The sequence below is a fragment of the Takifugu flavidus genome, chromosome 22 (genome assembly GCF_003711565.1).
Source record: "Takifugu flavidus isolate HTHZ2018 chromosome 22, ASM371156v2, whole genome shotgun sequence".
Lineage (NCBI taxonomy): Eukaryota > Metazoa > Chordata > Actinopteri > Tetraodontiformes > Tetraodontidae > Takifugu > Takifugu flavidus.
In genome coordinates, this window is record NC_079541.1 from 9,210,962 (window position 1) to 9,226,089 (window position 15,128).

Below are 15,128 nucleotides of genomic sequence, written 5' to 3' on the forward strand. Positions count from 1 at the left end.
GCTTAGCATCTGTCAAACAGAGGGAAGCACGACGCTAACGGCTGCAGATGAGGCTGGAATGTGGAGCGAGGCAGAGCTCCGTGGATCACTGTAAGGAGTCAAAAAAAGGCTTGTTTCATTTGAAGGAAGGACGACTTCTAACACCAAAACTTTGATTTTAGGACCAGATTTCCTGCCTCTCTTAAATATCATCGATAATCTCGGCATCAAGGGATGTTTCAAAGTACACTTTGACATTAGAAAAGTGGCAAACGGAGCTTTTAAAGACAAAAGTGTATTTCTATATTTCTCTGCAGAATCTCAATAATCCCTGTTTCATCATGCTTCAAACACACAACAGCTTTTTACTGCACTTGTGAGGACATTGCTTGAAGAATTCCGCCTTTAAAATCTGCAGATAATTGCATTAAAACTAATTATCGAATAAATATCGAATAAAACTATTAAATGAAGCTTCCAGGTGATTTCCTGTTGTTCTCAGTGCAGGAAATCAGGTTAGTTCCCATTTTCTGCAAGTCTGGATCTTGTGGTTCCACAATCAGCAGGTCACCAAGCCCTCGGGCCTCAACGGCGTCCTTCCTACATCATGACCTCCGATGCGGACCACATGAATCATGTTAAAGAGCCTAAAACGCTGTTCCGAAGAGGTTGAATTGGTAGATTTCAACAGCACGGATGGATCAGCCTGGGCTGCTGTTACAGGACCTTAAACTAGTTCTGATTTCGTTTTTGGTTCCTCCAAGACTGGGGTCTCTTCTTCTTGGTACAAGAGGGGAGAGTGAACACGGGTTTCCTGAGGTGAACCGGGACCTTGTGCTGAACCTGTAGCCGGGACTCACTGGTAACAAAGGTATCTGATGAGGAGTTTGGGGATCTGTAGTTGGCCTATGACCTTTAGAGCTCGGGGACCCAGCCAGTTCCTCAGCGCCAACCTGCAGAGCTGCTGGAGACTCATGGGAATGTCTGCAGACAGAACCAGAACAGATACTAATGAGTGAGTACTGGACTTTAAAAGTGAGGTTTCCTCTATGGATTGGGTCCCGCCCCCTCAATAGTTCTGGTTCTCTTGAGCTGGTGCTGCCCCCTTCTGGGCACATGCTGACACACTAAATCTCAATTTCAGATCCGGTTTAAACCACCAGACTTCTGACACCAGTACAGCAGAGAACCGGTTCTACGCCCATCCGTGGAAACCTGTCGGAAGAGCGTGACTTACTCTCATAGAAGGAGAGGCAGCCTGCAGAGGGAGACCCCGGGGTGGTGTAATATACAGGCTTCCTGTTGTGTTGGTCTCTCGCATAGACGTTAGCGCCAAACTCCACCAGGATCTCAATCATCTCCACCCGCATGTTTTTGGCCGCGTGGTGTAACGGGGTCTCGTGCAGCCTGGCAGCATTCACTTTAGCCCCTGGTGTCGGCGCAAAGGTCAGGTCAAAGGTCAGGATACAAGAGTTGCTCATTTTCGGACACGTATCATCACGACGAGACTCGCCTGCGTTGAGCAGCACTTTGACACAGTTGATGTCGTCGTTGGCACAGGCCACGTGCAGGGGCGTCCCGTAGTAGAGGTCATACGCCTCCAGACCAGCGTCCACTGCGATCAGCAGCTTCACACAGTCTGCGTTTCCTAAACAAAGAAGACAAAATAGTGCCATGTATGATTCCACGTGAGGAACAGCTGAAGCTAACATGCTGCCCAGCTCACCCCCCATGCAGGCCTCGTGGAGTGGGGAGGCTGTACGTGAGGTCAGGGCTGTGTTGGCCTTGGCGCCGTGTTCTAGCAGCAGTTTCACACACTCCAAACTACCAGCAGAGCAGGCGTCACACAGGGGGGTACTTCCATCCACATTCCTTGCATCCACCTGAGAGGAGATCAGCACAGGACACAGGGTCGCACAGAGAAGCGCAAAGGTGTAATGTCCTGTTCATCTGACTAGCTAGAGCAGAAAGGTCATCGCCGATGACCTCCACGACTGACCTGAGCTCCGGCTTCCAGGAGCAGCTGGACGCACTCCGCCTGCCCGCGCACACACGCCTCGTGCAGGGGTGTGATGGAGTCCACAGCCACCATGTTGACTGAAGCGCCGCTCTGGATGAGGTCCTGCAGCTGGGCGGCATGACCCTGCGAGGCGGCTCTGTGCACCTCTGTTCTTTCTGACCAGCAGCCTGCAGGAGAACAGTGATGGCAGTGTAGTCAGGGCATAGCCAGACCGTCCTACGCTTCGCTTGAATCTTGTGCCTCCCAGCTCTGTGTGCCTCCTAGCCCCGCGTGCCTCCTAGCTCTGGGTGCCTCCTAGCTAGGAGCGTCTACTAGCTCTGTGTTCCTCCTAGCTCAATGTGTCTCCTAGCTCTGTGTGCCTGCCAGCTTCGTGTGCCTGCTTGCCATGTGTGCCTCCTAGCTCTGTGTTCCTCCTTGCTTTGTGTGCCTCCTAGCCCTGTGTGTCTCCTAGCTCTGTGTGCCTCCTAGCTCTGTGTTCCTCCTTGACATTTTTTATTTCTTTTGTTTGATGTGCATCTCCTCCTACATGCTTTGTTTTAGATGCACCAAATTTTGCCAAGAGGTTTTGGATTGCTCCTGTGAAATCTCAAAGTCCTGGGTCCACTTCCAAGATGCCTCCTCACGGGTCAAGTTGACTCAAGTCTCCTATTAACTCCCATGACTGACAAAAGCTACGTATTGAACTCATCGTTTCTCCAACAACGTTGAACCTAATTGAATGAACTTACGCACGCACATATTTGAAAGCCTTCTGGTTCTAACGTCCCCAACCTCAACGGCATCAGTGGTTAAGTGCCTTTCAACACGGGTGCCTTAGGGGGCATCAGCCATGGGGCAGATGAGCAGAGCAGGAGGCACACAGTCACAATTTTTATGCAATGGTCTAGTTTCAAATGACTGTTTATCTTTTGCCTTGCTAACTACATCCGATGAACCAACTCTCGATATGCATGATGGGAAATAATTCGGGCAACTCGGAGCATCGTAGCTGTGGCGAAATGTCTGAAACAAAACCCGCGGCCCTCTTTTAAGGTAAGAGGAGGGAACCGTTAAATGTCGGGTAGCAGCCACTTGCTAGCTGATAGCTAAGAAATCCCCAAACCTGTCGAATTGGGACGGGGCCACGTTTCATTGAGTTCTTACTCACCAATGTCTCCAAAGAAATACGGACGAGAATTCTCTATTTCCATCGCTACGTTAGCCCGGTTCAAAATAGCACACAAACTGCCGAGACGTTTGTAGAAAAAAAAAAAAATCCACGTTGCTCTGTTTACTTGCGGCGCGCGTCATGCGGCCGAGAGAGAGGCGCATGCCGGGAAATGTAGTGCGTCCTAGCCACCTTTTGGCAATTTGTTCCATGAAGCGGTGACTCCAGTTAGTGAAAATCTGGATGGATGCAAACTAATTCCCGGTTTTATTTAACAGGAAGAAAGAGAGAGAGAGAGAGAGAGAGGAGAGAGAGAGAGAGAGCGCGCGCCAGGGTTTTAAAAATTATTCTAAATTTAACGGGCAGCCAATGAAGCGACGCCAGTACAGGAGTTATGTGATCTCTTTTGTCAATACCTGTCAGAACTCTGGCTGCAGCATTTTGGATCAACTGGAGGCTTCTTAAAGAGTTGTTTGGACACCCTGATAATAAAGAGTTACAGTAGTCCAGCCTGGAAGTAACAAATGCATGGACTAACTTTTCAGCATCATGCTGCGTCAGTAGCTTCCTGATCCTTGTGATGTTCCTCAGGTGAAAAAAGGCACTTCTAGAGACTAATTTAATGTGTGAGTTGAAGGAGAGATTTTGATCAAAAGTTACTCCAAGATTCCTCACAGAGTGACTAGATGTTAATGAGATACCATCTAGAGTGATCATGTGATCTAATCTATCCCTGAGAGGTTCAGGACCAAACACCATGACCTCAGTTTTTCCTGAGTTAAGGAGGATATATGTGGCTTCTTCACACGGGTCAGTAAAGCTCCAGCCAGATTCTTCTTGACAAATATGATTTTATTTTGCAGTACAGAAATCATTTGAATGCAAGATGGATTTTCAGTTTACGACTGAATTTATTATATGGCTGTTACCACTTCAAAACCGCTGCAGTGCACGTTTGGTCCTTCTCGGGCAACTAGTCGAACTCGCCCTGTGAATGCTCAACCTAATCATGGTTTAACTGGGATTCTCAAGATGCTTCAGGAGGAGTTGAGCGCACTAGAGCGCCACGTACAGGATGACAAAAATAAAGCCGCTCTCGCTGCGATATGTAAAAAATCCCCGTGGGATGATGTGGGGCGAGAGAATCCCCCCCCCCACCAACACTGAAGTGCTCCATGATACTATTATTGAAGAAGGTCCTGTTGGTTTGGCATCTTTGGACTATGTAAGATCTCCCACCAGGAAGACGGTTCTGCTCTCAGCACTGACTTCCTCCCTGCAGCCTATCCAAGAACACTATATCATATCTCTCTATATATATATTTGCATTTGGGACAAACCATTGATTTGGAAAATGTGCCCTGCCACCAGTGAACATCTGAGGAGGTCACCGGCAGCACTGGCGAACGTGCACGTGAGGCCTCTACTCGGCGGCATCACCAAACGTGTCTTTCTTGTGCCGCTCCATCTCAGCAAAGTTGAATTCTGTGCCGGTCATCCTGTTGTAGATGTTCTTGATGTCGTCGCAGGTGCTCTCGAAGTGAGTGGTGGCGTCGTAAGAACGGGAGACGAAGATCTAGAGTCGTCATCAGAGAGGGACAAAGTCTCAGTGCACGTGGGTCGACAGGCAGCTCAGGTCAATGAATCTGTTTTAGCCACCACACAATCAAGCTGCTGGCGGCTAAAGCTAAACGCAAAGCTGCTCCAGGAACATTGAGAGGTCCTGTCCGAGCCGACTGGACATACCTGGCTCTCGGTACCCGGGTCAGTGGGTTCGTACTGGTCCGCGATGCTGACAAACTTCTGGTCGATGGGCATCAGAAGGTCCAGAGCCGGCTTGATCTCCTGCTCGGGGTCATTCGTCTCCACCGAGGTGCTGGCGATGGCGATGTATTTGCCCTCTGCCGCCACGTTATGAGCAAAGGAGATCATGCAGACGTAGATGTCTGCAAGGACAAGAGAGGTTACCGACGTCCCGCCTGACAACCGACCGAAGGAGCTTCCACAATCCGGTCCCAGCGCCGGAGGAGATGAGGAACTGACCATGCTTCCTGTTGACCTGGTTCTGAGGGATGATGATCTGGCAGGAGTTGGAGTTATTGGTGTTGGCGATGGGGTGGCTCAAGATGCAGATCACTCGGATCACCTGACCCACTTTGGTGACCCGCTCGGGAACGTAGCTGGGGTCACAGATGAGCTGCTTGCATCTGGCGATCTGTCACGCCGGTGGCCACAGGTCAGAGGTCACATGTTAGGGGTGGGTTCTTTTTTCAGGGAACCCCACAGATCATCTTGCACAAAATTTGACAGATTGTTGAAAAGCTCTGGGAGCGTCTGTCGTACCAGGAGCTGCTAGATAAGAGAAGCCACACACAAGAACGGAAACGTGTCTCACCTCCCCGTCAGACTTGACTCCCACCACCTTCCCGTCCTCCATGATGATTTCCTCGATGGGCTTGTTCAGCATGTACGTTCCACCGTAAATGGCACTCAGCCTGCAACAAAGAGTGTTGAGCCGAGTCAGCGGGTGCACGATGTGCACGTTAGACTTCATTGTGACCTCTGGGACAGCACACTCCAGGTGATACACACATCAGCCTGCCGCTACAGGGTAAGAGCATTGACGGACAACGTTCCTACCGAGCAAATCCTTGAGGAAGTTCTCCCAGGCCGTACATGGGATAGAGGTAGGGGCTTTGGCCGTACCTGGCCAGAGATTCGCTGTAAAGCTTTATTCTGTTTATCGTCTCAATGCAGGGTCGATCGATGTAGCTGAGAAGACAAGACAAGGGTCATTAAAGGCCTGCACAGCTCATGAGCTCATGGTTCTCCTCCAAAGAGCACTGACTCATCTGTGCCGTAGAGGGCCAGCGCGTGACCGGTGAAGTCCATCACATCCGGGCCCAGGCTAAATTTGGAATAGAGCTCCCTCATTGTCGTCTTCTGTGGGTCAACGCCATCAAGAGTTTTGGGGTCGTTCACGTCCATATTGGCCACAAAGCCCAGGAACTTTTTGAAGCGCCGTTTCTCAAACAAACCCAGCAGTTCTTGAGGAGACAAAGCGAGACAGTGAAGGCGACACAGAAGAACGGGGATCGGCAGCCCATCCCAGCGAGCCAAAACACGATCAACGATGTTAATGGCACGCATGCATGCCAGAAACATTTAAAAGGACCAGTTAAAGTGCTGGCTCTCATTGCGCTCTGCCTTCTCAAACCCGACCCCTGCAGTGCCCCACTAGTGGCAGCAAATGGTGTGAAATTAGCTAATGTCTAACATCTTCATGTCTGATTGGTTTTAACCTTTTCTTTCTTGGAAAGGACTAAATTGAGAGGAAAGATTTCTTCATAACTTACTGGTGGCCAGAGCCTCAGTCTCTGTCGAGGGAACTTTGTAAATGTTGCCATTTTTGTAGACAAAGCTGCCCATAACCACCTTAAAGTCCAGATAACGGGTCACACTTGTTATCAGCAGCATGCGGGCCAGCTGACCTGCAAAAGGAAGGGAAATTATGCTCAACAATGCTTAACAATAAAGGCCGCCGTGCACGGATTTAACATAGAAAACAGACTTGTCAGCAGAAACGTACCGTTGCTCATCAGAAATTTAGGAATGAGATCGACGTTCCAATCCCGACCTTTTCCCATCGACTCTGGTGGTTTCCCAGGAAGGCTGAAGCGCTTGTAGAGCTGGGAAGAGACACAAAGATGAAACAACCTTATCCAGGAAGAAGAACCATCCGCGATGTTCCGCAGCGTCCAAACTCAAGACCACGTGATAACGGCGAGGAACCAGACTTGCAGACTTGTTTTAGAGCCTCATCAACCCACCGTAGGTCACTTTGTGAAGCACCTTTCCGATGGGTGGGGCCACTAGGAGACAGTTGACTGTGTTCCAGTCAGAGCTCTGGCTGGACCGCTGCCTAAACCCCCCACATGTTGCCTTGGCTCACAGTGGACAAACTGAGAAGCAGCTTCAGCAACAGACTCCTGCAGCCTCGCTGCTCTAAGGAACGGTACAGGAAGTCATTCCTGCCGTCCGCCATCAGACTGTATAACTCATCCAAACCGAGCCACTAACAATAACTGTGCAATATTCATGTTGTAATTGTATTTTTATTTAATCTATATTTATGTATATATGCTTATGTGTGTGTATATATATATGTGTGTGTGCTTATAATATATGCTTATAATATATGCTGTATATATGCTTAGAACATTCTAATCTTATCTGTAATTATTTATTCTGTTTCTATACTTTGTATAGGTTGCTACTATAATTCAACTTCCCCACGGGGATGAATAAAGTACATCTTAATCTTAATCTTAATAAAAGCCTCAGAGTTCAAGGAACCTTTGGGAACTTTAGTATTTTACAAGTGCACCAGATAGAGGCCCTGGATTGAAACATTGCAGGAATGTCTCCTGAAGGACCAGTAGCCGAATCCCCTCGACGCTGAGCCGAGCACCAGCAGCAGGACCTTACCTCATCCAGAGGCGTGATGGAGGCGCTCTCGGCGCCGTAGAAGTTGTTGCGGTCCATGTGAAGGACCTTCTTCCCCTTCACCGACATGATGCCTGACAGAATGCATTCCTGAGTGGACACAAGAGTCAGAATCAAAATCATCCGGCGATAGTTGCATTACCATGACGCCCAACCCTTTGACTTTAGCTCCAGGAAGCTTTGCTCCTGCCTGGGCTCCTTCTAGGGTCCTCACACCAGCGTCCCAGTCATGTGGACGGTGGTAAAAATATACTGACCAGCAGGGTCAAAGTCCCAACTGTCACAAAGGAGGGCGAAATAGGGGCGAAAAAAAACCCATTCTTTTTAAATAAAAAATTGGCATTTGTGTGGTTTCGACCCAGCGGATGATTAAAGGCATGTGACAAGACCAGCCTGTAAAATGAGGCAGCAGTGCTCTGCATTAGAGACACAAGTCAATAAACCTCCTGTCTGCAGGGGAAAAACTGTCAGAAAAAGCTCACCTCCACCACCAGAACAGAAGTGGTCACGGGGGAGTTTTTTGGAACTCTGTCACGTGTTTAAATTCATTAGTTCCCATTTGACAGAAACATTGTGCCATCTTCTGTCCATTTCTGTTTGTCGGACCTTGCTAACGTCTTTTGCATGGTTTTCTTCTGTTTTAACCAACACTATGGGGAGGGGGACATATTTTTTCTACTCCATCATGAGCTTAAGAACTTCTCTACATGCACGGAGATGCAGTGGCAATGCGCACGCGCAGAACTACAACTAGCAAAATTCGCCTGAACACCGACTTTAACGTCCAAAGCGTCAAAATGCTCCACGTTAAGTTGTGCTAATAATGCTAATTAACATGGCTTTAAGTTGACAAATAATTTAGTGAGACACGATACAAAGTTCACTTCACGATAAACTATAAAAAGGACACTTAAGTATCATGTGTTTAAACCACATCGAGCTAATAACGAGACAAAAGTTTCATGCGTGGGATTTTAGTGTCGTTAACTTTGATGGTTATTCCGGGTCGGTGACGCCGCTTCGCGGCAAATATTTGCTGATGTAAGGAAAGTGCTCCAGGAAGACAGCGTCACCGAACACACGTCGATAGTCTTTTAAACTAAGTTGTCAGAAGTTAATTAAATGGCTGCTGGCCTGATTTGGGCCGGCTAACGTTAGCGCATTTAATCATCCCCGTATAATCTTTACTAAGAAAAGCTGTCGGAACTGGCGTCAAACTTATGCAACAGCCAGGCAGAGTTCTGCATATGTTCAGTTAACTCATGTCTGGACAATCGACACCGGAGAGTGGTGTTGTGGAAGTCTAAGCGAGTTGGCTCCCCGATCTTCCGTCTTTCTTTTCATTTTCTCCTACTTTAAGTGGCCGGCTAAGCTAGCTACTTAGAGCTAGCCCCGATTATCAGGCCCACTTCAGGCCGCCTCGCACACCGCTTAACAGGTTGCAAATCGCTTCTACACCGCACACCACAAAGTTGTCCCAAAGTCTTACCGTCAGCCCGGTGCCCAGCACGATAACGTCGTATTCTTCATTCATGTTCAACTCTTTACTCGTCTATTGCGCTAGATGAGGAAAAGAGAAAATGGAGAGCTGCGAGTCTTGAAACGAACAGTAGAGTTTCGGATGTGGGCGTGGCCTCCGCGCTGTCAATCACGCGATGGGCGGCTCTCAAGCTCCTGGACCCGAGATCCGCCGAGATCAAGGTTCCTGGTTCCTGCAGCGACTTCAGGTGTTTGCATAAATGCGCGCTTTATGTGAATCTTAGAAGGAACACAGCAGTGTCTCATAGCAGTGCGTCGGTAGGTGGCCGCTGTTTCCTGTCCCAAAGTCACAGAAATGGTTGAAGACACCCAAACAGACCATTCTGTGAAGCTGATCGTCTCCAGATTAAAAGAATTGGCGACAAACTCAGTTGACAACTGGGCTCGGGAACACACTGACTCAGAGAGGAAAGGGCCCTCTCACTCTTTCCTCTGTGCACAAACACATTCTGGACCTTTATTTTAGGCATTGTTCAAACACTCGCACAACATCTGGTTTTCGGGCAAGCTGCTGTGCTGTGGTGCCGCCACAGTCCCCCGAGTCTTCGAGTCCCAGCTCCAGCAGCACCTCGGCTGTCCGTGCGTGTTGCCCGATGGAGGCCATGTGAAGCGCTGCATGGAGGGAAAAGAGGACAGAGGTGAGACAAGCGAACGAACCCCCCCCCCCACAAAAAAACCCCAATGTGTGGAAAAGGACGAAGCCTGACGCCATCCAGAGGTTTCTGTCCTCAGAGGGGACAGATGTGTTCAGGTGTTTGTCTCTGAAATGCTGCTGTTCTGTCTCATTACCGCTTCTCCCCTTTCTGTCGCGACAATGAAGATCCGCTCCAAGCTCCAGCAGGGTCTTTACTGTGGACGTGTGACCCTCCTGAAAGCACATGAGAAGACCAAGGTGGAGGATGTGTCTTCATGTCAGTGGGTTTACTTGGACTGGTATTCTGACCTTTGCGGCGTAATGCAGCGCAGTAAGGTGGGTGTTTTCCACTCTCTGGTTCACGTCAACATCCAGCTCCTGCACCAGGAACCGCAGCGCCGCCTGCTGGCCAGTGACAGCAGCTTGGTGCAGCGGCTGAGCTCCGAGTAGATCGGTGGCTGTTGGAGACGCCTCCAATGGAGAGCAGAAGGATCAGAGATGCCCTCTAGATCCCCTAAAACCGCTGTGTGCAGTGGCTTTACCTGGTGTTTCTCTCGGAGAGTCCTGGCCACAGATATGTGTCCACTCCTGATGGCGTCCATAAACGGAGTGACTCCGCAGCTGTCGGGGCTGTCTGGCACGTAGCCACATCTGGAAGGTCAGCAAACATGTGGATCCATCAACATGCATTTTCACAATTTGCAAACACATAAGGTTCCAACCTTACAGAGTGGCATGTTTGACAGTACTCAGGGCTGATTTTCACACATTTCCACAATTTACCCACCTCTCCAGCAAGATCCTGACAACCTCCTCACAGCCGTGCATTGCTGAGCAAGAAAGTATGAATTTATGAAAGCGTAGATGCTCCGTGCCACTGAGAAAGGAGTCAATGACATGCTGCATGGATCTACAGTTTACCTGCCGTGTGCAGCGGAGTCCTGCAAGTCTTGCTCTCAGTCCTCCAGATATCTGGGGCGACGGTGAGCAGGTAGCCGACGACCAGGGGGTCACCCTTCCTGCAGGCAATGTGGAAGGCCGTCCATCCGTCCTTGTTCCTCAGCGCTGGATCAGCCTTGTGGCTCAGCAGATCCTGGATCACAGCAAGGCTGCTGCGAGTGCAGGCCATCATCAGGGGGGTCCTAAAAGGGCAACATTAATACCTGCTCTGAACAAATGCTTCAGAAATAATGGAGAAAATTGTTGTCTTGGATTAAAGAAGTTAATGAACAACTTATCAATGACAGAAATTATATGGAAGTGGTATCACAAATGTTAGCAAATCCTCTGAAGCTGACACCAGAAGATGAAGTTGCACTCCAAAACCCTGGCTTTCATTTTTACAGTAAAGCAAACATGGTTTTATCACATTACATTGCTAATATTAATGTCCCGTTTCCTATGAAAATACAGTAATGATTCAACAACAAACATTTAAAACTTAAGGAGAAAAAACAATCCTTCGAGCCGGATTCGAACCAGCGACCTAAGGATTTCAGCCAAAACGCCATCGAATGGAGACGCTGCACTGTGCAGCGGTAGTTTGTATTTAAATTAACAGTAAGATGAACTCGCCTAACTGGTTAAATCAACCGTGACATGATCTGGTTGAACTGGAGACAGACAGCGATTGGTCTCACCAGTCTGCCTTTTTGAGAGAATCCACCTCGGCTCCCTCCCGCAGCAGGTAGCTGACACAATCTCGGTGGCTCATTGATGCAGCTTCGTGCAGCGGCCTCTTGTAATCGTTGTTGTACACCTCGACATCCACTCCGACCTCCTTAATTAGATACTCCACAGTGTCCAAGTGTCCCATTCTGGAAGCATAGTGCAGCAGAGTGTCTCCCGCGCTACCAAAGTGCTTGTTTCTGATCGTTTGCAAAGCCTCCGAACCACCTAATGTTATCACTTCTTCCAAGGTTTGCAATTTCCCATCCTGGGCCAGTCTCACTACTCGTTTTAATGTGTTTTCGTCCATGTTTCGAAACGATTAAAATCCTTTGCAAGAACACAACTTCGCATATAAAATGCTGCGAGGACGCGCTGTCGAAAAAGGTTTATTAATATGTTTCTCGCTAATCAGAAACCCCCGTGGCCAATCAGGACTGAACTCGGTGAAACTTACACAAAAAAAGATAAATAAAAAAACACGCTAATTCAGAACCTTTTAAGATTAAACTAGATAAAATGGCATTGTTATTGTGTGTGATCGTGAAAATGTACGTAAGTTTTTGTTAGAGCCTAACCAAAGTTTTACAGGAATAGATTTTATTTGTGCGCCATCTTGAGGCGTCAACCCTAGTCTCAACGGGTAGTGGACCTTAAAGGGACAATACGCGAATTTATCGCTTTTAGGTAGAATTAATTAGATTATAGCAAGATGTGACACACCGTCTGTGTGAGTTGATCTCCAGCCAGGAGATCCCAAATACCGAGATGTATCCTGTGTCCTATGCTTGTGAAATGGTAAAACATTAATCTGCTGGCTACCGTTTCCTTGTTTATGTTAGTCCTGCTGGAAATGATGGACAGAGCTTTTAGCCGGCAAGCCCCAGTTCTCTGGAACTACCTCTCAGTTTGGATCTGAGAGGCAGACCCAGTGTCATTATTTACAACCAGACTTGCTGCTTGCTTGCTGCAATATTGTCTCAGGTGACCCTTCAACCTTGCACAAATACACAAGAGAGTTGGTTCATCGTGTGAACAGCAACTACGAGAAGGTGTCTGGCAAGAAACTGGTTCCAGATTTTACACCAGAGTGGATTAAAATTTCTTGATTTAATGTTTTCTCAGGAAAACTAATTGGGGTGCAGTAATTGCTAATAATGAGCCCCTACAAAACATACACAAGAATCAGATCAATCAATGAATCTATAACTGGTCAAGAGGAAATTGTGATACCACAGAACTTAAATATCAGTATTTATTTTCCAGGCTGAAGATGACCACAACATTCCTGGAATGGACCGCACAGATGAATTTGTGCGTGAGCAGACAGGATTGACCCTGAACAATCAACAAGTTAGCGCCATTCTAGGCTTGTGGCAGAACCTTGAAGAATATGACAAAAACAGGATCGTGTATGCTACACGACATCAGGAGTAGTGGCTAACCGGATGCTTCAGGCTGTGTCCACTCCTGGACACAGCACAATAGAGAGCACAATAGTGTGTTGTGTTGCCAGCTTAGTGGTCAAACTATTGCCTGATTGAGACTATCTTTATAAGGCTGTGCAACATTCAAACAAGCCCTAAAACAGAGGACAGCACAGCCTATCAAGCTGGTCTCTAATTCTACAGGACTACAAAAAGATCAGGCAGCTGGTTTGATCTAACGGGACACTAATGCAGCAGAAGACCCTTCAACTAGTTGAAGTGAACCAGACTACGGTACCTTTATACAGAGGCATAACCAGCGGTTGAAGGGCCAGGAGGTGTCTGTTCTGTTGCAGGGAGTACAGCTGCTGGTCGCACAGCCAGTGGCAGGTGAGCCACAGTTTCCTGCAGAAATAAAGCTTGTCTCTCTGCTCCACTATCAACACCAGCTGCACTCATACCACATGCCACTGATTACAGCTGGACCGAAAAAAAAATCGAGTTTCTGGTGAAATGAGACTGCAGTTGGCTCCAGAGAAGCATGAGCCCTCCCTCTTTCACTGCTCAGTCTCCCAAGCTTCAAATTCCTCAGGTCCCAATGGAGAGAGGCTCATTTAGCCCAAGTTTGTAGTGTCATAGCTTGATTTTGTATCCGTTGATGGGATTTCTTTTTAAAACCGAAGCTTAGCAAAAATAAACCTTGTGTTCAGAACGTCTATGTGTTTGTACCAAAAGTGTCAGAGTACCAGAAGTTGTCTTTTTAAAATGCTGTCCAGAATTGGGGACTGTATACGGCCCTGTCAAAAGAGCCTCGAGGTTCATTGCCACGTTTTTGGTGTTAGCTGGGCTGTTCTGGTGGTTTAAGTCTAGGCCAATTAACAGTTGGTGCGAGTGGAGCCAAAATAAATGGCTAAATAGTGGTATGCAAAATTGATCTAAACATGAGTGCCACCATATGTCATCTTAAATGGCCGAGTCCGGAAGTCATCCCAACTTTCTGCCATTAGATTGGGTGCATGTGCAGCAGCTGTAGTTGCTGCTCAGACATTGGAAGGGTGGAGGCACCACCCTGGCAACACAATATCTGGAAAACATAATTGAACTGTTGCGATTAGTATCTCCATATGGAATCTGAAATATTAAGTACACACAATGGCTGGTCTACCCTCCTTGCCACACCTGAGCAACCTCAATGAAGGTCTCCTGCTCCAGATCAAAGCTTTAAAGCTTGATACTAAGCGTCACTCCTGCCAGAGGAAAAAACCCACAACTCTATAAAATAAAAGACTATGAAACTTAAACTGACAAAAGAACGCTCTCGATCAGTGGCTATACTAAACAACTGGGAAATCTTTCTCAAAATAATTATCTCACCCTACGGAGGCAACAAATATGCAAGAGTGAAAAGAGGTTCACTCTCAAGTAGTGATGGGCAAATGATACCAAGGCTTTGGAGCTTGTGTCACTCTTCCTGAAGCAGAGTGATTCGAAACGCTGTGTCGGAGCTTGTATTTTGGCAAGTTTCATGGCGAGTACCACCAATAAGCGACGTTCTAAAGTTTGGGATCATTTTGATCTCATGGCACCAAATAAGGTATAATGCAGTTCATAGCATACATTTTATGTTTCCATAATTGAATTGTATTTTTAATTTTTAAATGGGTCTCAAAATTACAATTGCTTGTAGGTGCGGTGTTTGCAATGCACACAAGAGTTGTCTTACAGCAACAACACATTATCTATGCTGAGACACTTGCGTGCTTGGCATGACGACAATCATGACCCTGTCAACACTGGAAATCCTGACAGTAAGCTAAATATATACGTGTATATATATGCTGTATATATATGTATATGTGCGTCTATTTATTGTAGATGTTGTGTTGAAACATCTGATTTTTTTATTCAGTCATTCATTGTCTTACTGTCTGTGTCATAGATATTTGAAAGAACAAATTCTGACAAGAGTTGAGGATCCCTTGAAGTACTGGGTGGCACAAAAGACTTAAAATCCTACGCTGTGGAAACTTGCATGCAAGTATCTGTGCATCCCAGCATTGTCTGTTCCCTGTGAAAGGATATTTTCAAAAGCTGGGGAAGCTGGTCAGCCAGAAGAGGAGCAGACCGAGGCCTGCAACACCAGAAAAAATTATATTTCTCAATAAAAACCTGTGAAGAGGAAATAACTTGTCTACTTCTGTGAATAAT

General features: G+C 47.4%; 3 protein-coding genes across 5 annotated transcripts; all 3 read right to left on the minus strand.

The window, feature by feature from the left end:
* Positions 1 to 254: 254 nt before the first annotated feature.
* LOC130519421 (ankyrin repeat and SOCS box protein 13-like) lies at positions 255 to 3,304 on the minus strand. Of its 2 annotated transcripts, XM_057022862.1 has the most exons (6): positions 3,147 to 3,304; positions 1,979 to 2,166; positions 1,706 to 1,862; positions 1,493 to 1,627; positions 1,217 to 1,408; positions 255 to 963 (listed from the first exon to the last, which is right to left on the minus strand). In XM_057022862.1, the coding sequence occupies exons 1-6, from the start codon at positions 3,187 to 3,189 to the stop codon at positions 836 to 838; spliced, it is 843 nt and encodes a 280-aa protein (XP_056878842.1). In that variant the 5' UTR covers positions 3,190 to 3,304; the 3' UTR covers positions 255 to 835. The 2 variants fall into 2 exon arrangements, with proteins under 2 accessions (XP_056878842.1, XP_056878841.1); XM_057022861.1 differs by having other exon boundaries at positions 1,493 to 1,862.
* A 673-nt stretch (positions 3,305 to 3,977) lies between these two features.
* Positions 3,978 to 9,303, minus strand: gdi2 (GDP dissociation inhibitor 2). Its single transcript, XM_057022488.1, has 10 exons — positions 9,142 to 9,303; positions 7,635 to 7,742; positions 6,736 to 6,835; positions 6,503 to 6,637; positions 5,995 to 6,193; positions 5,787 to 5,918; positions 5,542 to 5,641; positions 5,190 to 5,361; positions 4,893 to 5,092; positions 3,978 to 4,722 (listed from the first exon to the last, which is right to left on the minus strand). Exons 1-10 carry the CDS (start codon positions 9,184 to 9,186, stop codon positions 4,570 to 4,572), a joined length of 1,344 nt encoding a protein of 447 aa, XP_056878468.1. The 5' UTR covers positions 9,187 to 9,303; the 3' UTR covers positions 3,978 to 4,569.
* A 314-nt stretch (positions 9,304 to 9,617) lies between these two features.
* On the minus strand, positions 9,618 to 12,012 carry ankrd16 (ankyrin repeat domain 16). 2 transcript variants are annotated; one of them, XM_057022489.1, is made up of 7 exons: positions 11,466 to 11,945; positions 10,747 to 10,967; positions 10,613 to 10,655; positions 10,368 to 10,476; positions 10,135 to 10,296; positions 9,981 to 10,059; positions 9,618 to 9,803 (listed from the first exon to the last, which is right to left on the minus strand). In XM_057022489.1, the coding sequence occupies exons 1-7, from the start codon at positions 11,801 to 11,803 to the stop codon at positions 9,649 to 9,651; spliced, it is 1,107 nt and encodes a 368-aa protein (XP_056878469.1). In that variant the 5' UTR covers positions 11,804 to 11,945; the 3' UTR covers positions 9,618 to 9,648. The 2 variants fall into 2 exon arrangements, with proteins under 2 accessions (XP_056878469.1, XP_056878470.1); XM_057022490.1 differs by lacking the exon at positions 9,981 to 10,059 and having other exon boundaries at positions 11,466 to 12,012.
* Positions 12,013 to 15,128: the final 3,116 nt, after the last annotated feature.

What these genes read in the sequence shown, in the direction of transcription:
- LOC130519421 (XM_057022861.1), bottom strand. Translation starts at nt 3,189, where the DNA reads ATGGAAATAGAGAATTCTCGTCCGTATTTCTTTGGAGACATTG. An exon ending in TCCTGGAAGCCGGAGCTCAG is followed by an intron (nt 1,863 to 1,978) that starts GTCAGTCGTGGA and finishes ATCTCCTCTCAG; the next exon opens with GTGGATGCAAGGAATGTGGA. An exon ending in CAAAGTGCTGCTCAACGCAG is followed by an intron (nt 1,409 to 1,492) that starts GCGAGTCTCGTC and finishes CGCCGACACCAG; the next exon opens with GGGCTAAAGTGAATGCTGCC.
- gdi2 (XM_057022488.1), bottom strand. Translation starts at nt 9,186, where the DNA reads ATGAATGAAGAATACGACGTTATCGTGCTGGGCACCGGGCTGACG. An exon ending in TGCTGGGCACCGGGCTGACG is followed by an intron (nt 7,743 to 9,141) that starts GTAAGACTTTGG and finishes GTGTCCACTCAG; the next exon opens with GAATGCATTCTGTCAGGCAT. An exon ending in CCATCACGCCTCTGGATGAG is followed by an intron (nt 6,836 to 7,634) that starts GTAAGGTCCTGC and finishes GTCTCTTCCCAG; the next exon opens with CTCTACAAGCGCTTCAGCCT.
- ankrd16 (XM_057022489.1), bottom strand. Translation starts at nt 11,803, where the DNA reads ATGGACGAAAACACATTAAAACGAGTAGTGAGACTGGCCCAGGATGGG. An exon ending in GTCAGGATCTTGCTGGAGAG is followed by an intron (nt 10,477 to 10,612) that starts GTGGGTAAATTG and finishes CTGACCTTCCAG; the next exon opens with ATGTGGCTACGTGCCAGACA. An exon ending in CTCTCCGAGAGAAACACCAG is followed by an intron (nt 10,297 to 10,367) that starts GTAAAGCCACTG and finishes TCTCCATTGGAG; the next exon opens with GCGTCTCCAACAGCCACCGA.